Here is a 26826-nt window from a genome sequence, read left to right as displayed (position 1 = left end):
CAATTTTCAAAACGAATAACCATCTAATTTGCGTCAGTGCTGATTATGTTTGTCCCTCAATAGAGGTCGGCAGCTGCGTCGGGGAAACAAATCAATGGGAAACCATCATAAACCTCCCCAGTACAATCTCCAGGATATGTGGGTGACATTCCACGCCTGCGAGAAACACTCATCATATCCAAACTTCTTTCTTTCTTTTCTTTTTTCTTCTCCCCTTCTTTTTTTTTTTTTTCTTTTCCCCCTCACAGATAGCTCTGCGGGTCAGTTGCAGGTACCATTTAAAATCGTATTTATCTTACCCACGGACATGTACAATTTTGGGCACATCACATTTTCAGATAGGGAGGGGACAAGGGTAAGAGAAGTGCAAAGGAATATTTTCTTTTTGTAGGAAAGAATGGAAGAAAAGAATGATGAGGGAAAGAAAAAGAGGAAAAGTAGATGGGGATTGCAAATTGCTTACTATGTTTTTTTTTTAAATAATTTATGCAATTTTAAGCATTTATGTATAAATTTTTTAATAAGCCACCCTGGAGCAAAATAGCCATTAACATCCCAACGTCCTTCTGTCCAATGGGCTCTTGTGCAGGATCAATTTCCGAGAGTACTTTCCTTTTTTTTTATGACATGATAAAATGCTTTTAAAGCAACTTACACAAATATGGAAATTTTTTTCCCCTCCTCTTTTTTTGCCTCTCTCTCTCTCTCTTTTTTTTCTTTCTTTTTTTTTTTTTTTTTTTTTATAACAGCCTCTACTTATTCACCAGGGAGAGCAAGTGAGTGAGAGTGTGTGTATATGTGCTGGGGAGGGCAGTTGGCAGAAGGATAGACCCAGCCCTAACTGGAATGGACCTGCCTGTCCTTCTAACAAGGGCATAAACTTTCATTAGCGATGCACACAGTCAAAGGCAATTTAGGGAAACGCGCTGTACAGAAAAGGAAAACCTCAGCGTTTTTACTCGGTGGCTCCTTGGCTCCGTCCAGGGGGCTCTATCCTTGAGCTCTGCTTGTGCTCTCCAACCAAAGTGACCCCATGGCCACGGGGGAGGCGGGAGGGAGCCAGCAAGGGGCTGGGGCTGCTCTGGGATGCGTGCACCCGGCCATGCCAGCAGCCTGCGCGCCCCGGGCTGGGCCAGGGAAGCCAGTCAATATTAACGTCTTGCTGGAACACACTGGTCCTGCAAGAGGCTCAGAGGTATCTGTTGCTCTGCCCACTGCAGAGCTTCACCCTCCAAGGGGCCAGTCCTCCCCAGAGGTCTCTATTTTGGGCTTCTGCACACTGACAAGGAGCTTGCAGCCGCTTGATGCCCCTTTGGGGCATTAGTTACAAGCCAGCTCTGCCCAGACCAGACAGATGTGTCGCTGCTGCTCCTGTTTCCACAGGATATACAGTCTAGTTATTTTTGCAGCTGGGACATGTTTGGCCTCACACAGGAACCTGGAAAATACCATTCCTAAAGGGACAACTCCTGCCACTGGCCCCATGAGCAGGCACAGCTAGCTCTGCAGAGTACGGACAACGAGCGCACGGCTGGAGGGAGAACAGCCCCACATGAGGGGCTTGGTAGGGTCTGAAACTCATGACCACATGTTGGAAACGAAACAAAACTATCTCTGCAGCTAGCATTCTCTTGGCCCTTTGGCTTTGAGGTTGAAGTTTATGCACCCTAAGCCAGCTATACGTTATACATGCCCAAGCGTGGGAATCCCTGTGCATGTCCCTATTATTTGCTCCAACACGGAGCCCTGACAGTACTTTCCATACAAGAGCAGATTTCTTTACCTTTTCGTACGACATACATCCAGAGATAATACACACCTATGAATTTAATCCTACTAACAGCAGGTCTGCACATTACTGGTACCTTTCACACATCCCTGCACTCTCCCAGCCCTGTGCAGCCCCCGTGCAGGCTCAGCCCCTGCAGTGCTGGCTGGCACAGAGCTGGGCATACACTTGCCCCATCTGCCATGTTTGTGCGTATTTGAACTAAAGCAGAGGTTAAAAAAAAAAATAAAATTCCAGGGGCAGCCAATGCTCAGCTGGAAAAACACAAAGTGCCGAGAACAGCAAACCCAATCAATAACAATCACAACCCCAGCAGTGGGTGAGGAAAGCATGAACTGTTTTGGCCTGCTCCCTGCATGCTCACCCACTTGGGAAAACACACACTCCCCAGAGGCCCATGATTTCATCCCCTCCCACTCCACCCTACACTCATCCTCTCCAAAAAGCTTTATGGAGTGCAAGTCCCCCAGGCTCCTGTTCTAGCCAGAAACTTAGCAACGAGGAGAGAGGGGCCCTGCACAAAGAAACTGGATCCCTGGGAATGAGATGGCACCTGAGGAAGGGTCTTTCTGCCAGCAAAGTGCTCCTTACACCCCACATCCTCCCCTCCAAAGTTTTGCCCTTTGTTCCCCCCTTTCCATCCCAGCTGCTGGCCTTGGCCTTAGGGCACTCTTCTTCTCCTGTCTTCTTTCCTCAAGTTCCCAGCACCATTCCACCTTTCTCCTTCCCAGTGACTTCTGCCAAAGCTCTTGTAGCCCCACTCTGCACCCCCATACCCTCTTTACCCCTCTCTACTCTCATTCCCTGTGGGCCCAGCAGCCAGGTCTGGCAGAAAAAGCTGAGCTTCCCAGAGGATAGCCCTGCCAAGGACCGGTGACCAGCCTGGGGAGGGGGGAACGTGGAATTCTGTCAAGGAAAACATTGGAGCTCTCCCTTCTTCTGGTCTCACGTCACTTCTCACTCAGACTGTACAGATTTGGGGGATTTCACTGTAGCAGCAGAGGTCAGCAGGAGTTGAAGGTTTTCAGATCATATATATCACTCTATATGGTCTTGTCTATAGTGAGTGCTAAATATAGCCAAGCCAAACCTGGAGGTGACTTCAGTGCTGTGGTGCGGGGACAGCAGCCACTGCACAGTCACTCTCCACCTCAAAGCAATGCAGATGTCAGAAGTCACAGTCCAAAATCAAGGATGCCTGTGAATCCTCTCTTCTCCCACTGCCAAGAGTCTGAGCCAGGCTCTCTCCCTCTCTCATGTCTGCACAATTCCTCATTTTGAGGAGTCAAAATGAAACATCTTCTTGCTTCAAGGTCCATTTTATCCATGGGATGTTGGACCCTCCTATGTATGACATGCCAGCATCTGTGTCAGCACAGCTACTTAAAAACTTAACCAGTGGAAGAAGCTCTGAATAGAAGGGGAAAGTCTCTTGTGTGGGTCAGAATAATTAGACTGAGCTCAAATTGGCTTTAGGCATCTGCTGCTGTGTCTGAGCAAAATCAAGCCATGCTGCTTCCATCAGCATCTCTCCGCTGCTGGCCTCACCCTGCAGAACTGAAGGGATCGCATACTGCCTGGTATAGGGCATCTCTGGGAACAAGACTTGCCTCAACCGAAGCCATAAAGCCTCCTTATCCAGATATCATTAAAGCCAAGAGAAAAGAGGCCAGACAGAGAGATTGAGATGAGCCATTTCCCCAACAAACTTGCTTCCCTTTTTCATTCGCTCCTTTCTTTTTTTTTCCCCTTTAACTGTCATTAAAATAACAAGTTTCTGTTACAGTCTAAACATTCCCACATTGTATAAAGGGTTATGTTACACTAGAGTCACTGCCGGGCCCAGTGTTTGCACAGAAACCTCACTGCAGGTCCCCCCTCCTGACGAAGTGACTTATTAAAGTTTAAACAGTAATTAACAGAACAATAAAAATAAAGGGATGTTTGGGGAGTCGTAGTGCACACAGGGTTTTTGGCAGTGCCAGCACTTTTCAGTGCCCTGCGCTGGCAGAAAAAACGGCTGCAAAACCAGTGGGAGAGAGAGATGGTGTGCTGGAAGGCAGGAAGGGGCTGCAGCAAGGCCAGGGCACAATCCCAGCCCCAGCACGAGGTGCAGAGAGCAGAAGGATGAAGGAAAGGCTTTGGGGCACTGGGGAAAGGATGCCCAAGGGTCCCCTGGCAGGAGGCTGATCACAGTCAGCACCCACCACCAGCCCTGCCCTCCGTGTGCACATCAGACAGCATCAGGAACCCCCACTGCCTGTTCTCCCATTCTGCTGACATGGTCCACACAAGCCCCCAAAAATCTGCCCTTGGGGAATCATGTCTCAGAAGCCAGAGCTGGGTTTTGGGGAAGCGGCTCCTTAATGTTAAAAGAGTAGTAGAGAGGGAAGAGCAACCACAGAGCAAACCCCTGAGAAAAATCTTGCAATAGGGAGACTCTTTACGGGAGACTCCATGACCAAGCCCCTTGCCTGGGAACTTTAAAAACAGACAGATGATGTCTTGTAGGGACTGATCCTGCCCTGGCCCTGTGCAGGTGTGAGCTGCAGATCCAACAGCATGGTGTAAGTTCTGGGGTCAGTCATTCCCTCCTGAAAGGCAGCCAGAGCCAGGATCAAAGAGGCAATCCCTAGAGCCTTGCCAGAGCCAGAACCTTCCCAACCCATGGGAAGCTGGCTAATCAGAGCTCCCTTTACAGGAGAAAACCTGTTTTTTCTCTGTTTTGTTCCCATTTCCAGTAGCTTGGCTTGCCCAGGATGAGCTCTAGAGCATGTGGGTAGAGTTTAAGCTTAGGTTGTCAGCCCTCCCTGTTACCCAATGTGCAGCAACTCAGAAAGATCTCATCTGAAGATATTTTTGGTGCCTATTGTAGCTATTCTCAAATGTTTGCCTCAGTAGCTCACAGTGCTAGCTGGCTCCAGCCCTGATGTGTGACTCAGTACACACAGCATTGTGCAGTCCCATGTTTGCTAAATCTCTTCCAGTACAACTGCTCAGTTTGCAAATAAAAAGACAGCTCCATGAGGGTGTATCTTCTGTGCAGAGGGAACTCAGGGACTGCTGCCTTGAGCCTCTCCCAAATCTAGGACTTGGCTCCTGGTCTGTCTGGGAAGCAGCGGATCTGACCCGACCTGGGCACTGCCCTGCTGCCACGAGGACACACATGGGGACATCCAACACCAGCTGCTCCACCAGCCCAGAGCCTCCCTCCCCTCTGCTGGGGTGCAGGAGGAGGAAACCCCAGGAGATGTCCCCAGAAATCCCAGTTTGGCACCAGTACAAGTCACCCACGTGAGGACACCGGGACCCAGCGTGGCCACTCACCCCTCTTGGAGGGTAACTGCACCGTGAGGTGGGCTTGGCAGTGCCAGGTTAATGGTTGGATCTGATGACCTTAAAAGGTCTTTTCCGACCTAAACAATTCTATGATGTTGTGAATTCAGCCCAGGCTTCCGAGGTGCTGGTTGATTAAGCCATGAGGAAGCCTGCATCAGCCATGACAGCCCTGCAAACATGTGCCAGGGTGGAGGGCTGGCATGTTAAGGTCCAGATTTAATGAAACCAAAACCCTGTCAACCTTGGTGATTCTACTGCATTTGGGTGTAAATTGATAAAGTTGCCTGGAGCTCCAGGGAGAATGTGAGGTGGAAGCAAGGGGGAAAGGAGAGGCTGAGCTGAAGGCACACTGGTGCACTTTTACTTTATACCTGTGTTTTAACTGGGCCCCAGTAGCTGAGCTGAGTGACACACAGCTCTCCATGTCTCCCTTGCTGCCTTGTCCCATTCAGCACCACCTTCCCTGCTCAGGATGCCTTCACAGAAGCCTTCCTGAATCCTCCTGAGGTCCTGGGGTCCCACTGCCAGGGAGGTAAATGGGATGGGGCAGATACATCTTCATTCGCAGCCTTGTTTGGCCAGCAACACTACTGTCCTCTTCCCCCAAACTTCTATTGCAACATCTTTTTTTTCTCTGTGTCTTTTCTATCTCCCTGGGAAATTAGGTGCCACTGGCTTGCTCAGACTTGCCCTAGAGACAGTTTTCCAAAGTAAGCCCCTGAATCCACTGCAAATCAGGTTTCTGACTGAAACCCCTGATCAGCTGAGCTGCTGGCTCTGTTTCTTTCTTCTTTTTGCTGCCCCAAGCCAGCTGGATACACACAAACAGCAGCCAGGATTCAGCACTGGAGCAGGATGCTGTGTGAGGGTCAGCAGTTCACAGGAAAGGCAGGTACAGGTGTCTGTCTTCCTGACTCACTCCTGAGGCCTCTCTGCACATTCCCACTCTCTGAACTAACGTTAGCTGAGCTGCCAGTCCCATTCTGGGGGAATCTCCTCCCCACCCACTGAGCATGGGCAGCTCACCTCCAGACACTCAGCCCAGTGCCTCAGCTCTTCCCAACTCGCTGGGCTTGATCCTTCTCTGACTGATCTTATGCTCATGTCACTCTGCTTGGCTCAGGAGAATCATTTCCCAGCTTACACCACATCAGTGACAGAAGGGAACTTATGCCTTTCCACTGCCACTTACATTAAACTGAGAGAAAAAGAAATGCCACCCAAATCTGAACTTTTCATCCCATTCACCCAACTGTGGGATGTTCCTCAACTCCTGGCTGTGCTGGAGTCAGGGTCTCCAGACTCATTTGCAGTGACAGTGGCAGTGCTTGAGAGGGGAGAGGTGTTGAACAAGTACAAGCAGGTGCAAATAGAACAACAGAAGGTGCCCCCAGGTCAGCACTCACATGCATTTTCCTCGGCCATGTCTGAGGAGACTTGGAGTCAGAACAGAGCACAGCTTTGCATGGGGGTCTCAAACATGTTCACAATGCAGAAAGACTGTCCTGTGCACTTCCTTTTCCAACACGGCGTTCAGGATGTCTCTACAGCAATGCCAGTAACTGCCTGTAGGGAATGTTATGTTAGAAGATTATCTAATGCACTCTTAATCATCTGGTCTTGCAATCTACAGTGGGAAATCAGAGCAGCCAGCATGGTATGACCCTTCCTCCAGACACCACTGAATTCAGATACCATTATCAGTGGTAGCCTGGTCCATGTCCCAGAACTTAAGCTCTCTTTTGGTTAACAGGCCATGAAATTATTTAGACTATTCTTCACGTTACATTCTGTTGTATTTGTAATTAACACAGAAGATCAGCAGTGCCACATTCTGCATTTTGCTGAATACAGAGGAGACAGTACTTAGAAGCACTTAGTCTTAACCTAACTCTGTCCTGTTAGGTTTAGGGGAAGCCAACTCTTCAGAGCACACCTGTCCCACAAGGAAAGGGTTGGGTATTGTCAGAGACCTTAAACCACATATATCTGCAATATGGTATGGGAACCAGGCACCCTAAAATCTGGTCTTACCTCTTTTTTTTTTTGGAAGGGACTTTTAAACAAAAGCAAACAGTCTGCCAGCACATTCAGTGTTCAGCGCCATCGTCAATCAGGGAAGCCTAATTATACCCATTATACTGATGAGGAAGCACTGGCACAAAGCTATGCATTCACATGGCTACAGACACAAAGCAAATCAGTGGCAAAGCTGGAATTAAACCCAAGAATCATGGTGATGAGCTCATCACCCACCTCAGCACAGCCCCATGCAGCTGGTCATCACCAGCCCTACCCACGTCCTGCAGGTTACAGAGCTGGTGTGGAGCCCTCCACACACCTGCTTAACAACTAGAAGTTTCAATTCCCATACTGACGTGGTTTGAGGTGCTCTGGGATGCTCAGGGACTGGTCACATCAGCTGGCCCACAAGGACCAGTCAACTGAGCTCCTTGCATGAGAGACAGACTGGTGGGCTGCAGACACCCAACAGCCAGAACATCAGGTCTGAGCTACTAAGAGACCCTGTGACCACTGGGCAGGGATGAATCATCTGCTCCTTCTGAAGCAGCTTAATCAACTCCCCTGCATGTGGATCCCCACAGCAGGTCCAGCCTGAGCCCTCTACATATTAATGATTCCCTGCGACATAAAGCCCAGAGATTTTCCTTGGCACCAGGGTCCAGCACTTGCCCTGCACTCTCCCTGCCAGGTGCTGGGTGCTCTGGCCTAAGAAAGGCTGCAGAATCCTTCGGGACTGAGAGTCATTACATAAACAATACAGTAGGATCACGGGCGGTAATTGTAAAAGTGCCAGAGGTCTTGGCACTGGAGTCTGCCTCAGCAAAGGCCTCTATATGGAGACCCAAACAAAACAAACAAAAGCCCAAATTCTCTTGGTGCTTGATGAATAATAATAAATAGTAAATAATAGCCCTAAGAGCCAACCTAGCAAGACAGATGTGAGGCACCAGGGCAGCTCGGAGGAAACACCAGTCCTGCAGTAGTCGCCCTCCTTCCTCAGATTCAGTACAGTGAGCTCAGGTCACCAGGTTCCTGCAGGGTTAGGTCCAGGGGGAAGCCTGGATTTCTGTCAGGAATGTGCACACCCCCACCCACCCAGTCAGATGGGTAGGAATTGCAGCCTTTGTACGTCCCTGGACTGGGATGTTCGCCTGCTAAGTGAGCACACACCAACTCAAGCCCAGCGCCTCCTTGGTGCAGATCTCTCTTTAAGAGCTAAAGGCAAAAAAGCAGCAGATGGAGCTGAGCAAGGGAATCCAGGTAGGTGTGAGTCCAGAGAAGCCTCTCCCCAGCATCATCATTACAGTCTGGACTCAGAGTCCCCCACCTGTTCTGTGCAAGCTGAGCTCCCGGCAGGACACCAGGATAGCTGCTTGGCAGGGACAGGGGCTGAAACAAAGGGCCTAATTTAAGTATTTTTATAACTCGGTGCTTGTGACAGTGGGTTTAGCAGTTGCCAGCCATCTGGAATAAAGAATTACAGCCACCTCCCCTAATCCTATATTGCCTAAACCCTAAAGCTGGTTATGGTGCAAGGATGAGGCAGCAGGTTGGGAGGAGATAGTGATGGGAAGGTGGGGGTGGAGAAGGGACCGCAGGAAAATTGTCAAACTTATTTCTTTTTCCTGCAAGGTGCTGAGTGGCCCCAGATATGTCAGAAGTATTTTTTGCTACGAATCAAGAGAAGATAGAATGAACAAAAACAGGGGAGAGGGGAGACAAGGAGTCCTCCATGACCACACAGTCGCATGCACCACACACACACACACACGCACACGCACACAGAGGCTTACTGGTCTGCGCAGGGCTGTCAGGTAAATTAGATCTGAAAGCTGACAATTTCTGACCATATTTCCTTGATTATTTCAAACAAATGCACACCAGCCGCTGTAAGGAGATTAAAGTGACATAAACGTCCCGAGTGGGAGGAGGGAGGGCAGAGAATTCAGGTCACCCCCATCCGTCCCCCATTTGACAGCCGCTATATCGCTATCCAATCCAATAAAAAAATCCCCCCCTTTTGCTTTAATTAATTTTACAGCTAGCTTGCTTAATTACTTTCAATCAAAATCCTCCTGCCATCGCAAAATTAGAGATGGTTGAGCTCCATTAGCCTAAATTCTTCATTTCCATATAGAAAGAGGCTCCCTGGGCAAAGCCAACAGGGCTCCCTCCTATTCTGGCTGCCATCGGACAGATGCCTGTCCCTCTGTCTGTCTCCAGCTCCTTGGGAGAAGGAAGGCAGGAAGGATACAGTCTTGCTCCCACCTTCCCCTTACACAGAGCATCTCCTTGAGAGCCCTGCTCACAGGAGGCCTCTCTCACAGCAAAGACCACAAGAGGTGAGGACAGCCTGCCCTCCTGGCCCTTCTGTGGCCGTGCTGGAACGAGCTTTTCCATGGCTGCACGAGGGAGCTGGATGGCCCAGGGCTTCTGCTGTGCTCCCAGCCCTGGGGACAGGATCTGGAAGAGATCCTACAGTTGGTTCGAGCAGTGCCACCGTCACCCCACATATGTGCAGGCATCAGTGACTCTGTGGACACATGGAAAGCACTTTGAGGGGACACAGGGGCAGATCATCTTACACCCAGCTGCTGTGGGTTTGGTACCTTCCTTCGGAGTATCTGGCACTGTAGGCCACAGACCTGTGAGATTCCTGCAGCTGCCACAGGCATCAGCAGCACCTCTCTCCTGAGAACAAATCCTGAACTGTCCCATTTTGGGGACAATGGAACCTCCTCTGAAGCACAGGGAGTGGCAGCAATAAGCCACGTGGCACTGTAGAGGAGACAAGAGGAGACTGTGTGGAGAGGATGGATGCAGGAGGAAACCCTGGAGGGAGCTGGACATTCTGGGAGCAGAGAAGAACCAGCTTCCTCTCAAAAGGAGCTGGAATTATCCAGACCATTCCATGCTTTCCTCACACTTTCTCCCATCTCCTATGATCTTCTCCTTTTCCACACACCCAAACTATCTGCAGAGCAATGCTTCTACTGGAATTTTACCTACCCTCAGTCGTCTGTGCAGGTACTGAGCCCTGGGGAGCAGCCAGTGGAGCCCAACCTGGTCCCTCCTCCCAGCACCTGCCCAGGCCACATGTCCCTGTCCCTGGAGCTGCAGGGAGGTCACACCAGCACCCCAGCCTCTGCTCTCTCCCACCCTTCAGAAAGCTCACAGGGATTCACAGGCACCAGAAGCTCAACTCCCACCCAGCTCCAGGGAGGACAGGTCAAACCCTTCTTCTTTAAAACAAAATGAAGAAGAGACAAACACAGACCTATTTTGTTTATAAGCTTAAAACTGAATCCAATGGCGCATCTACCTGGGGATTTTAGATTAAATGGTTTAAGAAACTCAAATAGGCTTTTTAATCCGGTCAAATAAAAAGAGCCCCAAAGAAGCAAAGAATTCACCCTGCTGAGCCTCACACCTATGCAGACAGCCAGGCTTGAATGGCTTTCTTGCTCTCTGCCACTCCTCCCCATCCTGGCATGGGACAGAATGTATTTGCCAAAATCTGGAAGCTTAGGGTACACCCTGTTCAGCACTTGTAAAGACATCACTTTCCCATGGAAAATCCACTTCTATCACACTCTGTAACACCTTTCTTCAGCCTTTCTGTGTCATTCTATGCTTATTCTGTTCAGCTGGGGCCTTCCCCCAACACCTGGCAATGCGAGTGCAGTGCCAGCCCTGGTTACATCACCAGTGCCAGCAATAAGCAATCCAAGAGATGACACCAAAACCCCTAATCCCCACTGAACACACACACATAGGCACTGCTTCTCATATGAACTACATTCCTGAATGCTTCACAAGAGAAGACAAGGAGCCATGTGCCCCTGAGATGCAGTGGGGACCAGCAGGGTCTGCCAAGGGACACAGCAGCTGGACAGCCAGCCCAGGTCTGATGGATGGAGACCAACCATACACAGACCTGGGGAGTGTGATGAACATCTGGAGCTGGATCCTGACAGAAACCAGCATGCAAAGGGGCTCTATTCTCTGCTGGATAACCACGTCTCCAGGACTTCCAGCCTCTGGTATCACATCTCACCAACTTTCCAGCAGAAATGGTCCCCTCTCCCCCACTGCTGCTGCTCACTCCGGAAGCGCTCAGAACCAGCCTTCCCCTGAACATGCTCTGCAATAAAATTCCCGACTTGTGTCTCGCCTGCTCCAATGCTCAGAGCAGCCAGGACAATAGAACAGAGAGGCCCTAAATCCACCAGACTCACCCTAAATAGCAATGGCCCATAATTTTGCCTGACATTCAGGAGCTTGTTATTCTTTCCCCTCGTCGCCTGGCTGGAGCTGTTCAGACCCATCAGTGTTATTCTATGCATTAAACGGGAAAAAAACCAACTCAACAACAACCCAGAGAGTTTCCAAGCCTGCCCAGTGAGGACTGAAGGGGCAGTGTCCAAAGCTGAGCTGGTAGTGGGAGAACAGGAGCAGCCCATGCCTCAAACCCAGACCCATCCACTCTGCAGGGGAACGGCATGAGTGGGTCCTGCAGAGACCCCCAGCAGGAACAAACACCCTATTCTCTGCTTCCATCCCTACCAAGGAAACTGTAATCTCTGCCAACCCTTCCCGTCCCCCACCTGGTGCCTGGGAAGGCTGCTGCCCACCCCTCCCCACCACCTGGCAGTGGGGAGCTTTCACCACAACAGTTTGGGGTTTGGGTTTTGGGGTTTTTTTCCCAGGCTGCCTCCAGCTGATTAAGGACCTGCAACAGGATGTAGGGATTACAGCGAAACCTGGCTGCAGATCAGCTGGGGCACGGAGCCAGAGGAGAGAGCGAGGGTTGCCCCCAGCCTGGCTGCCAAAGCGGCACTCGTCCTGCTGGGAGGCTCGGCTGGAACAGGGCCCCTGCCCTCGCTGGCTCTGCAGCCCACACTGACAAACATGCCCACAGGAAGGGCAGGGCTGCGAGGGCACGGGATCTGCGGCTCGCGGGGCTCTCTGCACAGAGGAAAATCCCCACAGCCTTGCACTTTGTGCCCTCACCTCGGGCCAAACAGCAGCGCCAGGGGCAGGGGCACCTCCACCTCCTGATCTGAGCAGCCTGAGCTGGAGATGCCTCATGATTCCCTGGCATCTCTGCCAGAGTCTGCACCATGTTGAGCTTCTAGGGGGTATCCTGGAATAACACACTGCAAAATACTCTGTGCTGAGGTTTTAATCCAGGAAGAAGTGATCAGGGAAAGCAATAATCTCAGTTGGCACACAGAGCACAGCAGGATCTTGCTTCTGGGGAAGCATCAAGAGCAGAATTAGCTTCAAGGAAACTCTGGGGCTTTTTTTTTCTTCTGCTAACACTGATCCCTGCCTGGACCAGCAGCAGCAGCAGCAGCTCCCAGCATCTTTCTAAAGTGCCTGTCACTGCAATATCCAACTGCTGATATCCCCTAGGGGACATCCCCCCAAGCTTGGGTTTTCCACATCCCTCTTAGATTGGAGCAAGAGGGACAGCAGCAGTGGGAGCAGCCCTCCTGCTCTGACCTGGAGCTGTTAGCCTTGAGTCCTGTTTTAATCAGGTCTGGCAGAGCTGCTGCCTCGCTTCCCAGCCTGCCACCTCAGAGGGATGATTTGCCAGTGCCTTCTCAGAGAGCTCTGTGGAAATGCTTTGCAGAGCCGGAGTGTGCCTCTTCTTCATGGCCAAACCCTCTGAGCTTCATGCTGGCACATCTCCCTCTCCTAGTGACCCCCAGGCTCTGTCTGTGTAAAGGAAATCATGAAGATGCCAGGACTTGGTCCTCTTTTCCAAGCGCAGCCTGGCAAGACCTGGCAGTAAGAGGGGGAAGCTGTGTGAAGCAGCAGGAGGAGGTGGAAATCTGTCTGGCAGCAGCAGCACAGAGACTGCTTAGTGCTGCCCACCAGACTCATTGTAGCAGAGAAACTCTGGAGTCAGCTCCTGCTGAGCCGGGGCTGCGGGGGAAAGCAGGAGTTGATATTGCAGGCAGAGACCACTGGGATACCACTGAAAGCTGCTAAATATGACCAGGTTAGCACTTTAGTCTTTAATGGCAGGTCACCATTAATAAACCCAGGGCCCCAGGGTGCAGTACAGAGCCTGCCTCCCCCCCTCCCCAAAATACTCATTTCATTAACTTCTCTGTGCGCGGCGCTCAGCACCTGCCAGAGGCTGGGCAGCCAGGAGGGCTGGCAAGGGTTAAGGACATCTTATGGCAGAGCTAACTGCTCTTCAGAGAGGATGGAGAAAGACAAGTCTGCACACAGCATCCCTCTCCTGCCCAGTGCTCCCCTCTGTGTCTCATTCCCCCAGCTGATGCTGGAGACCAGCCCACAGCTCTTGGTCCCACACGGCCAGGGCAGCCTGGGAAGGCTCTGGGTGGGGAAGCGCTGTCCCAGGCCCATGGCCATGGGGCTGAGTGCTGCTGAAGGACAGCCAGAAACAGGGACCCCAACCCCAGCTCCAGCACCAAGTCCCTCTGGCCTTCAGGAAGTCACTTCCCATCACCGTGCCTTGCTCTCCCCATCTCTGGGAAGATGACAACAGCACTGAAGATGACAACAGCAGGGAGGGGCACAGGGAAATTACTTTGGATCCAGGCAGGAAGAAACACTAGTTGAATAGAGACTGGGAAAACAATAAAGGCCAAGTACTGCTTTTGGGGAGCCTGGACTGACCTGCAGGATTGCCCCAGTACACGAAAGAGTGAACTTGGCCATTGTAAAAGGTAAGCAGCAGAGAGGGGCTGAGGGAGCCAGCACAGGGTGGGACTACTCTGTCTCCACACGTGCCCCCCATTCTCTGCAGCCCCACAGATGCTCCTGCAGAGCCTGGTCCCAGGCAGCAGCACAGAGGACAGATGACAAGGTGAGCAGCAAGCGGGAGGACGGAGCTTTGCTCCACCTGCTTCCACTGTGACACCGGCCATTTCCCAGAGGGATGGTGGGACGGAAGGAGGAACAAATATATGCTCCAGCTGCCAAAAATCCCATCCTATCGAGTCTCTATTGATCTGCCCTACTTGGCAACTGAAGCTGCAGCCACCGTCTGTGGTGCTTGATCAATAAGACCTGGGCAGACAGGGAGGGAGAGGCCCTTTTATGGGAAGGCGGTTCCTTATGGGGAAGTATTTTGATTTTTAGAAGGAGTGCAGAGTCAAGGAAGAGGAAATACTGGGACTGAAACTGCAGTTTCATTTGAACTCATTTCAAATACCTGCTAAGCCACTTACACTGGGGACCTGGGAACCTCCTGCCATAGGAGCTGCCCCTGCCTCTGTCCTCTCTGTCCACCCAGGGGAGCCTCTCGCCCACCCTGGTGCTCTCAGCGCAGAGGTGCCAGCTGTAGAGATGGGCCAGTACATTCCTAATGCACAGCACAGACCCTGTGCGTGGTAATTCTCCAGGAGCTCCCTACGGATCTTCCCCAGGGACCTGGGGAGAGGCAGGCATTCTGCAGCCGTGTGAGAAGGAATAGTCGTGCTGCTCAAAGAGCCTCGGGAGGTGCCTCGAGTCCCCGGGCTCCGGCGGGCCTGCCCACACCATTTCCACCCAGGGAAGCACCATGCCCTGCCTCAGCCTCTGCATGAAAGGGATCACAGCCTGGTAAGACACAGTGAGCCAGGCAGGTCATGGACCAGGGAGCCGCTGACCGCCGCTGACCCTTTTATCCTTCTCTGCCTGGGGACCCCTTTCTTATGTCCAGGTCACGTAGCTGGGCCATACCTGCTGAGCTCTGGAGACCAGGTGACCTGCTGGAGGACAGCCCTGTGCTTGACTGCTCTGGTCACACTGGCATTCCGCTAACTTTACGCCCATAGCACCACCAGGAGAAGGCAGAAGAGGAGGAAATGCTTTTTGTAATAGAGAGGGCTGGGTAGGGCCACCTCCAGTGGCAGAAGTGCCCCATTTCCAAAGCCAAGAACGAGTGGCAGCTCGTCAGCTCCAATTAGAGCTGGCTGCAATGGGGACTGTGCATTGGGTGTCACCTCCAAATGCCCTTTGGATAGATGGGGGGGGTGGGGGGGTGGGAAGAGAATCTGCAGTTGTTCCAACGTTTCTTGCTCAGCAGAACAACTGTTGCAGTCCTTTTAGTACAAACCCAGCAACTGTTCCCAAAAGCTCAGCCTCCTCAGGCTCCTGTCCTTAAAAAAAACCCACCAACCAATCTCCAAAATGACGGCTTCTGAGTCAGGGCAAAAATGTTATTAACAAAAACATCACTCAGGGGTGGGACACCTGCTCCCTGACAAGCAACTGGCCTGGCTGCCCATGGTTAGAGTATTACATCAGACCCCAAAAAGAGAAAGGAAAGGGAGGGAGAAGGGGAGAGAGTGGAAAAGAACAGACAGAGGGAGGATGACAGCAGAAGGGAGTAACAAAGACAAAGAAGAGCAGGAGAGGGGAAGCACAGAAAGAAAAGAGCAAGTGCGAGCGTATGTGAGAGACGGAGCAGGAGAGAGCGGGAGCGTGGGGGGAGCAGGGAAGTGTGCGGGAAGTGCCAGTGTGTGTGCAATAAAGTGTGGGAGTGCATCTGTGTGAGAGACTGCGAGCGTGTGCAGATGGCACAGACCGCAGCTAGCAGGAGGAAGAGAAGAGTAAGGAAGGGTGAATGATGCCATGAAAAGCAAAAAATCTTGGAAAAGTGTAACAAGAAAATAGGGAGGAAGAGAGAAACAAAAGCTAAAGTGAAGGACATCGAACAAATGAGTCTGGTGAAGCAAGAGAGCAAAGATAAGAGCGGGGAGGGAGGGGTGGGAAATGGAGATGGGGGCACTTGGGATGGGACAGAGCCAGGGTGAGGATCAGGAAGAGAGAGGAAAGGGAGAAGAGGACAGAAGAGAATAGAGGAATAAAAGAAACAAACAGGGGTGAGGGAGAGAAAGATGTCTATTAAAAACCTCAGTGCATAACACAAAATGTCAGGGTTTATAGCTTCATTCTTGGCATTGCTGGTACTGAGAACCCCACACAGAAATGTCACTGCTTGTCATGTTTAATCACCTGCTATTTGTTAACACCTTCACTGCAAGGAGTCTGCCCCTCACCCCTTGCAGGCTCTCCTTTTGGAGAATAAACTGTGAAAACATGCCTCTGCCTTGCAGTTCTCACGGGACAGTTTCAGCTGCAGCCCAGGCTGGGCAGGGGAGGCTGGGCAGGGCCAGCACTCGGGGCATGGTTGTTTGACTTCCAGATGGGGCTTTTGGCGCAGGGCAGGGCTTCTGCAGGGGCAGCTTAACACATCAGGGAGCAGAATAGGAGAGAGGATGCTCCGGGGAGTGTGGGAGGATGCTGGGACCAGAGGGAGCACGTGAGTGAGGTGGGTTTGGAGGTACAGTGACTTCAGGGAAGAGTGAGAGACAGGAGTGAGAGGAGAAGGCTCAGCTCATAAAATCAAGGTGCACAGGGGCACAGAGCAGCAGGGTACAGGGCCCTTCTCCTGTTGGAAAAGCCCCTATGCTCCCATCCCAGTCATGTCCTGTGCTGAACACATACAAATAAAATCCCTGAAATCCGTGCAAGTCTAGAATTCTCCAATCTGATTGCTTGAGCAGCAACTGTCACATAAAAGCAAACATCCAAAGCCATTAAATGTGCAGTTACAGTTCCTTGCTCTGGCATCTGCGCTGGTGACTTTGCTCCAGTTCCTCCCAAAGCTGTGGACTGATGGTTTTCCCCTGTGTCAGGCACTCGTGCCCATGCTGTCTGTGCTTCCCACCCAGCCACATACTGTCTGTCTGACATCACACTGCACTGCTAGAGAAAATATTTTGAGGTCATCACTCGACAAGACTTTTTCCCTACTGGAAAAAGTTTGATTTCTTTCCTTTCCAACTGGAAAAAAATCAAAAATGCTCCCCTCCATAAAGCAGAGCTCTCCCATACCAGCAGTGAAGATGAAAATCTTACTCTACAATTTTCAGGCTTATGAAAAGAAATTGACCCCCCACCTAAATGAACCAAAATTTAAAGATGTGTGTATGAGACCATTGGTGCAGATATTCAGGTGTAACCAAAGAATGGGGATCAGCCCTGTTTCAACACAAATGAGGACTCTGCTTCAGCACAGTCCTTGCCCCACACTCTGAACTGCTAATGTCAGTGTGCAGTGGTTTGAAGTGATGATGCCACTGAAGTCAGACTTCCCCCCTTGAAAATGAAGAGAATTTGGGGAGTCAAAGAAATGACAACGGAAAGAGCGGTAAGGGGAGCCTAAGTGCATTTACACTTTTTTCATGCATTCAGACAACAGAAAAGGTAAGAGAAGCCATGGGTTCCCTGAAGAGCACGAGGCTTTCTGCTCCAGCCCCCCTGACTGCTGGGTGCCAGGTCCTTGTGTGCCCAGACCCCTCCATGGAAATGGCACCAGAGCCAAGGACTGCAGCACCGAGGGGCCTCCTGCAGCTGGTGTCATCCAGGTAATGAGGACGTGCTAGACTGCAGAAACTTGGAGCTCAATCTCTCTCCAATCCCTACAACACAACTTTAAAATCCACTTTAGGTCCTCCAGGACTAGATGTGGGACTGAAGTAAAACCATCAAGCCCAAACCAGGCAGCTCTGGAAAGCCAAGCTCCAGAGCATGCTCGCACCTCACACCTTGGTCTCTGGTAGTTACAGCAGGGTGTTTCCACTCAAACTTTCTTCCTTGCAACAGTGTTTTGTTGGTCTTTCCTGATTGACATCCTCATTAGTTTTCTAAAGCAAGGGCCTCCATCTCAATCTCACATTCTTGAGGAGCTCCAAGGATGGCTGGGAAGCCTCCTGCACTGAGGACAGAGAGGTTGCTCCATCCAGATCCTTCTCCAGACACCCACAGCTCCCCAAAAATTCCACAAATAAGTTCAAGCCCAGTTTCTGTGCCCACAGACAACTGGATTGACACATGAGCCCAGCCAGCAACCACTGCCTTCTGCACAGGGGGGGCTCAGCCCAAAACAGAGCAGAGTGGGTTCTGCCCCTGCCCCAAAGGGCTGGCACAAGCTCCAGGAGCCACCCCAAGTCCTATTCTGGGAACGGGAACAGAACACACAAGGGCCTCCCACTGGCCTTTCGCCAAGGATAAAATTCACCCTTCTGAACACAGGCCAAGATGATCTAAAGTGACTACTGACTTTTGTTGCCCAACTTGAGTCACCTTAAATGGGCCTATTTTCAAAGTGTCAGTGCTGAGCACAACTTAGAATCGGGCTCTTTAAGATGCCTAATACGACAGGTCCAGTCACTGCTGTAACAAGAAAGGCCATTATTCCTCTCTTGTGTGACTTCTTCCAGTCTGGCCAGGCCTTTTATCTTTTTTCCTCTCCCCTCCCTTCTCCTTGTTCTTTTCTTTTTCAGCTTTTTATGAATTTCTGTCAGCTTTCCTCCCTCTCCCCTCCTCAAGGTCATGCAGCTCATTTCCACGTTGAACATTTACTCAGCAAGCCAGGTCCTTTCACAGGCTCTCACCACAAATATGCTTTCTGATAAAGTCTGCAGAAAAGAAACTGTAAAACCCAAAACAATGTCAGAAATAAATAATAAAAAAAAAAATCCCACCAGGGCAAAAGGGGGCTGTGACAGGGCAGACTCAACAGAGAGAGCTAGCAGGTAAAGCAGTGGTACTGAAGTTCTGTGACTGTTTTCTTGCTCTCCTTTGTACTTTGCTTTTCTGAATATTTCTGTTTTGCTGTCAGTGCTGTGCCACCTATATGAGTGGGACTGTTATTTTTAACCTCTTTTCATCCACAAAGAAACTCACCCTTATTAACAGGTCAGAATCCTCTCAGCCCGTGGGCACCTGCTCCCTCATGGCAGCGACCGACCACCTCAAACCCAACATCTCATCATCTAAGCTCCAGTGCTGTTTGGCCTCCATGGCCGCTGAGAAATTATAGGGAAAAGTAACTTTGCTGGTTTTTGCCACTCAGGTCATGGTTTTATACCCAAGAGTTCATCTGGCCCAAAATTTCCCAAAGGAAGAGAGGCCACCATCTCCTTGCTGGCCAAATCAGTTTTGGGATAACAAGTACATGGGAACAAAAGGCTCCCACCTTCCAAGAGCTCTGAGGGGTTCCCTGAGGACCACTGCCTGGTGGGAAGTGAGCTGAAAACAGTTCTCTTCCTTCTCTTGAAGGCTCTGCCTTCTCCTCACTCCAGAGTTGCTGCTTTAGGTTTCTTTATTTTGCTACTTTCTTTTTAGGAGCCCACAATTAAAAGCCAGAAATCTGGGGATTCCTCCTAGCAGGAGAGACCCAATTCCCAGCGGTGCTGCCCACAGCTCTCCCCTGATTTCTACCAATGGCCTAAAGGCATCCCCCACTGTCCCAGGTGAGAGCTCCCACCCACTCCCCAGCCCACAGTCACTGCTGGCAGTGCCTGCTGGGGACCTGGCTATCCTGTTTCCATGGCATCTGACCTTCTCCTGGAGGCTGCAGAAATACGGCCTTCCATAAACAGGTATTTCCACCTAGGAAGCCTCAAACCAGAGTCACAGTACTCCAGGTTGTGCTGGCTCAGGTAGCTGGCTGTGAATACCTTGGGATTGTCAGTCCTGCTTTAGGAACTGTGCAGAGCCATGGCTCTGCAGGGGAGCACCACAGCCCACACCAGGTACCTCCGCAAGGGCCATGTTCCTGTTACAGGAACAAGTATTTGGGCCCTAAACTAAACAGAAACAGAAAGTTACAAATTTTCAGACAGTCAGAGCCCTGAAAGAAAATCCAGAAAAAGTACACTCTCATTTCGAGTGGTTTTGTCCACGTGCAGCTCTGCCTTACGGCGCAGCAACGGGGAGAGCAGCGCACGGGTGGCAGTGACATTGTCCCGGGTGTCAGCACACTCCAGCGGAGCAGGGCAGAATGCTGTGGGATGCTGTAGGAGAGGCTGGGCACTGAGCTGGTGTCACTGCACTGTGCACGGGCTCCTGTGACCCTTCTGTCTCCCTGGCACGGCCCGTCTCGTCTCACTGAGTGCTGCTCGCCCTCCTCCCTCCCAGCGCGCACATGGCTTTAATGTTTTTATTACCTGTTTGACTCGCTGCCTTATTGCTTCTCCTCTTAATGGGGCTGTAACCGTGGAAACGAGGAATAAACGGCCACCAGAAAATGAGATGATTAAACAGGTCACCCTGGCAAAACAAACTCTGTGCTCACACAGCCCAGGCTGTGTGTGCAGTTTCTGTCCAGGGAAATGCAGGTGGGAGAGGGTGGAAGGGCTGGAGCAGGCTCCTGGAACGAGCACATCAGTGAGAGGTGCCTCCTCAGAGAAGTGCGGTCTCTGCCCACGAGGAATGGGGCTGTGAGCTTCCCAGCAAAGACACGCAGAAAATGGAAAGGTTTGCTGAGGGAAGATGGAAGACAGCGAGGACAAGACACATTCGTGTAACTGGGGAAAAAATAGCCACTAAGAAGAGTATAAATAGGCTGGACCGAAAACAAAACGTAAGTCTGAGACAAGCTGGTGTCCTCTGTTGTCTCTGTCTCTGGCATTACCCATGACTGCCTCATGGCAGCTCCCAAGGGAGCACAGAGGCTGCTCTCCGGGTCCCTGGGGCACAGCTCCAGCACCCTCCTGTCCCTGCTGAGCCGCCAAGCTGCTCTGGTGCTGCCCTGGCAAAGGCACGGCGCTATCCAGTCAAGCACGGCCAGGACCACAAGGAATGGAGGATCTCCTGCAGCACAAACCTGGCTTTCCCAGAGCCAGCTGTGGCCACTGTGCTCAGAGGTCCTTTTCTGAAGCTGTGGCTGGGAGGAGAGGGACAGGACCATGAGAGGCAGGAGGAAATGAGCACGGCTGGGTCGGTGGCCAGGCCTGAGCAGGTGCCCTGCACCACAGCCTCCTCATGCCAGGGAGCGATGGCTGCTCCACACCAGCAGCACAAGGACGAGGGGAGGGGGTCCTCGTGTTTGCATGGGTGCTAACATCTGAAGGAGATCTCTCAGTCAAGCTGAGAGCTTCAGACCAAATGAGTTTCAGACCAGAATGTTATTTGTCGAAAACAAAAATAAAACCCCAAAACACACACACGGCAATCAAAAAAGCACAATCACAAACCAACATTTAAAGTAGTGAGGATCCTGCCAGAATCCCCATCCTGTCCCAACCTGTCCAAACCCAGACTCATTGGGTGCTGGCAGTCTGGGAAGAGCAGACTTACTCCACCAAGAGCAACAAATTCAGCAGAAGAAATTGGAACGGCAAAGCTTGGCGAGGTAGAGATGTGAGACAACTGCTTGGAGCATACAGGCGAGTGGTTGTGCTTTCTTTCAAAAAAAATCAGCAGGTGGTTTATGAAAAGGGCCCTATTCTTTAGAGTAATTTGAGCCATATTTCATTGTTTGATAGAAAAATCCTAATATTCATGACCTCCTTTAACTGGAAGAAGTTTGCTCATCTGAATATCAGCCCACAGAAAAATGGGAAAATGAAAAATAGAGTAAGACAATGGAAGGGGGGGGGAGGAAAGGGAAAGCAAGACAGAATCAAAGACAGAATGGAAGTCCAGGAGAGTGACAAAGAGTGACAGGTCTGTGGGAATATGGAAAGGAAGAAGGACATAAAGGAAAGCTATTTAGTAAGAAAAGTTAAATAGTGCAGCATAAAAAAGGCTGAGAAAAGCAGAGTGAGTGACAGAAAACACAGCAAGAGCGAGCAAAGGAGCTTTCCCCTAAAGTTTCCAAGTGCATGGATCAACTTTGCAGAACTGGGATTCTTGTCCTACTGAGTTTCAGTTAAAAACATTCATATGCAATCAAGAAGCAAAATCAGACTCCCTTTCCCCAGCCTCTGCTCCCTCACCCTCTTCCAATCCAGTCCTCCTCTGCTAACATCTGCTGCCTGCCTTCGGGACATGCAGATGGTAATTACTCCAGGAGCAGCTTCCTCTCCTTCCCCTGCTTGCAGAGGGCCACTTGGAAGAGAGCTTGGAGCCATGGAAAGATACCACACACACCTTCACAACACATGGCCAGGAGAAGGGCATGTGGGAGCCAGGGCACGCCCAGAGAACTTGATAGCACAGGGGTGGGAGGTGGGTGGGTGAAAAGATGAAGATGTTTGTCTACAACACACACCAATAAAACATCCACCTGGTCCAAAGGTGGGGAGCCTGGGGAGAAGCTGGCTTGAGAGGTGGAACTGCTCGTGCTCCTCCAGAGAGGGGAAGGGGTGCTGGAGGAGAGGTGTGCTGGGGAAGCACAGGCAGCAGGAAGAGGAGGAGGAGTAGGAGGAAGGCTGCCCTGGGCGAGGCAGCTCAGGGAGTGGATTCATACAGGCATGGAGCTGGCAAACACCAGGCAGAGAGGTGGAGCTGCTTTAATGAGAAGATGCTTCTATGACTCAGGCCTCAAAGGGATTGGTACTTTATTATTTTATTTTTCCATAATAAATTATGCCCTGGGATGCCAGGTCCTGCCGGGTTTTTCTGGAAATACCAGACAAAAGCTGGTGTTGCTACCTGGCTTTTGACAGTTTCCCATGTATGGAAGCTGAAAGCTCCTAATTCTTCCTCTGCTCAGCCCTGGCCCATCCAGTTTTGGGAGCAGGGCTGACACCACTGCACCACCCCAAGAGAGCAGCCCAGCTGGAGCTCTTCAGCTCCCAGCCCGGGTCCTGGGGAGGTCCCCGTGACAAACCAGCCCGGACCCAGTGGGGCAGGAGGCTCAGGAGCTCCCAGGCAGCTCCGGGAGCGGGCTCAGCTCTCCCCCAGCCCAGGCACCCCACCCCAGCTGCAGGGAGGAGCACTCGTGCCCGACCCCGCACCCTCCATGGAGTGCAGCCAGCCCTCAGCACTTATCTCCATCCCCGAGCGCCCAGCCCTGGCTCTGGGCTGCACAAGGCACCATGATTATGCCCACTTTATAGATTAGGAGTTATTCATCCTACACCAAATCCTCAGACTCTGCCATGTCTCACAGACCTGTTCTGGAGCTTTTTGTTAGTTTTAGGCTGAACTTGGCCCTAGTTCAGCTCAGAAACTCGTGTTACAAAAAGCCCCTGTACGGCTGTCTGTCTGAAGCTGTGGACCAAGCTGATGCCAAGGCCACCAGCAGCAGAACGGGGGGGGACTCCACTGCAGACTGGGGGGAGCACAGAGACACCCAACACACAGGGCAGACACCACCCTCACCTTGTCTTGCTGCCAAGAAGGATTCATTCATGGCAACGATGATGCAAGTGCACAGAACCAGAGTGTTCATCATGGCAGTGCCTTGAGAGAGCAGCCTGGGGAACATGAGGTTCAGCACAGCACCAACACGTGAGTGTCCGGGAGCGTGGAGGTGGGTGAGTGTCTGGGGCAGACCTGCATGTTCAGGACAGAGTGACAGGGATGTAGGTGTAGGGTGTGGGGAACACCTCCAGAAATGTGCCACCAGAGCTTGGTGTTTTTACTGATTTCACAAGAGAGGCTCTGCTAAAATGTCACCTCTCCAAAGCAAAACATGAGCATGTTGGTGAATCATCTCTTCACACCCCAAAACCAGGAATGGGTGGCAAAGCTCTCTAGTGAGGCACCAAATCCTCAGGGGATTGTCATAAAATGCACCCAGTGACCTTAGTCTTCCCATCCTTTTCCCTTGTATCTCCTGTTCTCCACCCTTTGCTTTCTCTTGCCAACCTGCATGGGTTGTTCAGCTTTTATTCCAAGCATGAAACTGCCTTAGGACTGGAAGCTTTAAGCAGTTTCCCAGCCTCCAGAAATTTTCTGGTTTTGTTTCTCCACAGCAGAGCAAACAATTGCTTTGGTACCTAGCCACCACACCTAACTCCTAAATGCAACGAGAACTTGGAATTCTTTGGGAAACTTCTACAAGAACATATTTTACGTGAGTGAAACGCATGTTTTTTGTTCGCTGTAACTATTTCTTCCTGAAGGGACTTGACAAACTTTTATTTTCTGGAATCACCACATGAAGAAAGATGGAAAGTCCCTTGAGGGAGAGATGAAGACTGGTGCCAGGTTAACACATGGAAAGAGGTGTTGACAGCTGGAGTCAGCCTCTGAGATCTCTATGGATGGGCAACAAGGGGCTCCACAGTGTGGGTGAGGGAAAAGCATCACCATCCCACTCCAAAACACACTCTGCTCTGCAGATAAAGCCTGTGCTTACATGGAACAGCAGCCTAGACCCTCACCTGTGATCAGCACTCCTGCCTGTTCCAACCAGCAGCTCCTGCCAGGGACCAGCAGCCCACCCACAAGAGCTGCACAAAGGAGATGAAGCCCCAGGGTACCAATCCCAGCTGTAGCCCTGCCCTGTGACCATCTGTCAGCCCAAAGATGGGCCCTGTCCAGAGAAGCTTTGCGTAGCCCCTGGGCTTTGCCCATCCAGGGACTGCCCTGTCGCCCTGCCACATCCACCTCTTGCAGCACCACGATGACCTGGCCCAGCCCCTCACCCTCCAGCACCTGAGCACTGTGCACCTTCTACATCCTCAAGCCAGTCCCCGCTGCTGTTCCAGCCTGTGGATCACTGGTCAAGCAGGAATGGGGATTAGAAACCAGCAAGTGTTTCTTTTGTTACCAATTTCTTCCTCCTTCTCCCCTGCGAGCCCTTGGAGACAAAACAGGGAGCAACAAGGTCCTGGTGCAAGGGGCTCTCCATCCTCGAAATGGATTTTACCTGTCTCTGAAAGCTGCCTCCATCTCTCACCCCCCATAGCTTTCTCCCTAGGGAAATCAGCCTAAAAGGGGCTAATGGAACAATGTCCCTCTCTCTCCCCCCTCTCATTTTCTCTCTTTTTTTTTATTAGCATTTGTGGAATTTATTCCCAAACTCTCCTAATCTTTCGTACACAACCATTTGATTTGCATAACCCAGCCCCCTCTCATAAAAACTGGCTGCTAGTTTAATTAAAAAATGTAAATTTGCTGTCATCTCGGGGCCTAGTGAATTAGGACGACATCGGCATTTTTTATTGCTGAAGACGTCCAAATTGATCCAGTCCGCACTGAACCGGAGGGGAGGAGACGGTGCCGCGTGGGACTTTTGGCTGGAGCTTCTGCCCCTCCCCTGCTTCCAGCCAAGCCTCCTCTGCCCCCTCTTTGCTTTGCAAAGTGCAGCTGAGGACGAGGACATTGGTTCTCCCAAACCTCAGCTGGATCGGCGAGCACGGCCTCTGCAATGTCAGCACTTCTGGGAGCTGAGCCCTGGGTGGCACCTGAGCTCTCCAAACCTTGGGAAGGGCTGCATCTTCAAACCCTGGGAGGGAGGGAAGGAGCCCAGGTGGAGGTGGGACATGCAGCACAGGAAATAGTTATCTTCACCTACTACAGGACTTTTCATTACTTTCCAGACACTTTCAACCAACGTTTCAGAGGGCGCCTAAACTGTAGGCTGCACAGCAGCCCAGGGGTATGATTTGATGTCAGAGGGAGAGTCAAAGTGGCCACAAAGGCTCTCGCTGGGAGGACAGCCAAGTGCAAAAAGTGGGACAGAAAAGGCTGTGTAGGCAAAGCCCTGAGATCCAATCGCAGGAAAGAGGACTCCGGGTAGAAGCATAAACAATTTAGCAAAACAGAAAGAGAAACTGATGATATGGAAACTACACATCAATTATGGGATCCCCTCCAGTCGAGGTATCTGTACCATTCGAGCCAGTTTCAGTACAAGTTGCCTCTCCCCCCGGGACTCTGTGTCTCATGAATGGTGCAGTACCTGCACACATCAGAGTGGACCCCACTCTGTCACTGGCAGACCTGGCTTAGAAGGACTCATGAGATACAGCAGACAGAGCACAGGTGAGGAAACAGGAGTTCATCTCAGAGATCAACCTTCTGGCCTTTTTGTGAGTTATCTCTCTATAGTGCCAAAGCAGTAGAAACACTTCTATGGACTTCAAGCAGCTCTGAAGCATGTTCTCCAAGTTATAGCTGGGTGCTGCTTGTTCCATTTGGGGAAGGTTAATCCCTGCCCTGCTAAACCCTTCTCCCAAGGAACAATCTTCACTTGGTAGGCTTAAGCCCTTGAATGCTTTCCACCCAACAAGTATCTCATAGAACTACTGGAAAGGGACATGAACACCCAAACCAATTGCCTGGGAACCTTTTGCAGAGCATGAGCTCACGAATGACACCAACCTTGACTGAGCCAATGTCTCCCAAAAAATCTGGTAAAAAAAAACCCAAACAAGTTGCCACCAGCCCAAAGAAGGTGTTTCTATCCACGGGGTGTTTCAAACAACAGCAGTGATTTGACAAAGACACCAAATGACCCTTTGAGTGGGAAATTGGCTATTCCCCCGCCCATTTACCATAGGTGTTTTGGTCCTCATTCTGAGGTCAGTTCCTGTAATCTCATAACTAGGATAACTAGGCTGGGGAACACTGTCCCAAAGGAAGTGACAAGTACCCAGTCAGTCAAGGTATTTAAAACCAGACTCGCAGAAAGTCACATGTAGGGAACATCTTGCCACATTCCTGCGCAGATGGACTCAGTCCACAAATTCTTTTCAGCCCTTAACCATTATTAACACTTCTGGTCCTAGAAGGTCCATGCATGGATTGACTGAGCTGAGAAAGCCCTCAGCAAGAGCAGACTGTCAGACCCCACATACTGAGTCCCTCTGGGAAAGAAACCCCTCTGGACTTGCCTCTGCCAGCTGGCAGCTCGTACGAGCAGCCCTCGGGCACTGCCTCTGGAGAGCCACTGCCTCAGGGCTTGGAGAGAATTCAAGAGGCAGCGACTGAGGGAGATAAGCTGGCCCAAGTAGATA

At 51.1% G+C, this 26826-nt stretch overlaps 1 protein-coding gene across 1 annotated transcript in view; it reads right to left on the bottom strand.

Moving 5' to 3' along the window:
- The window catches only part of CASZ1 (castor zinc finger 1), a 78711-nt gene extending 55441 nt beyond the window's left edge, over positions 1–23270 (bottom strand). Inside the window, exon 1 of the mRNA XM_066564235.1 lies at positions 23240–23270. Within this exon, the coding sequence (XP_066420332.1) occupies positions 23240–23270 (31 nt within the window). The remainder of the gene's footprint in view (positions 1–23239) is intronic.
- Between the last annotated feature and the right edge of the window lie 3556 nt (positions 23271–26826).

The sequence above is a fragment of the Molothrus aeneus genome, chromosome 21 (assembly GCF_037042795.1).
Source record: "Molothrus aeneus isolate 106 chromosome 21, BPBGC_Maene_1.0, whole genome shotgun sequence".
Taxonomy (NCBI): domain Eukaryota; kingdom Metazoa; phylum Chordata; class Aves; order Passeriformes; family Icteridae; genus Molothrus; species Molothrus aeneus.
Note: the sequence above shows the minus strand (reverse complement) of the source record. Positions and strands in the feature narration are given on the sequence as shown.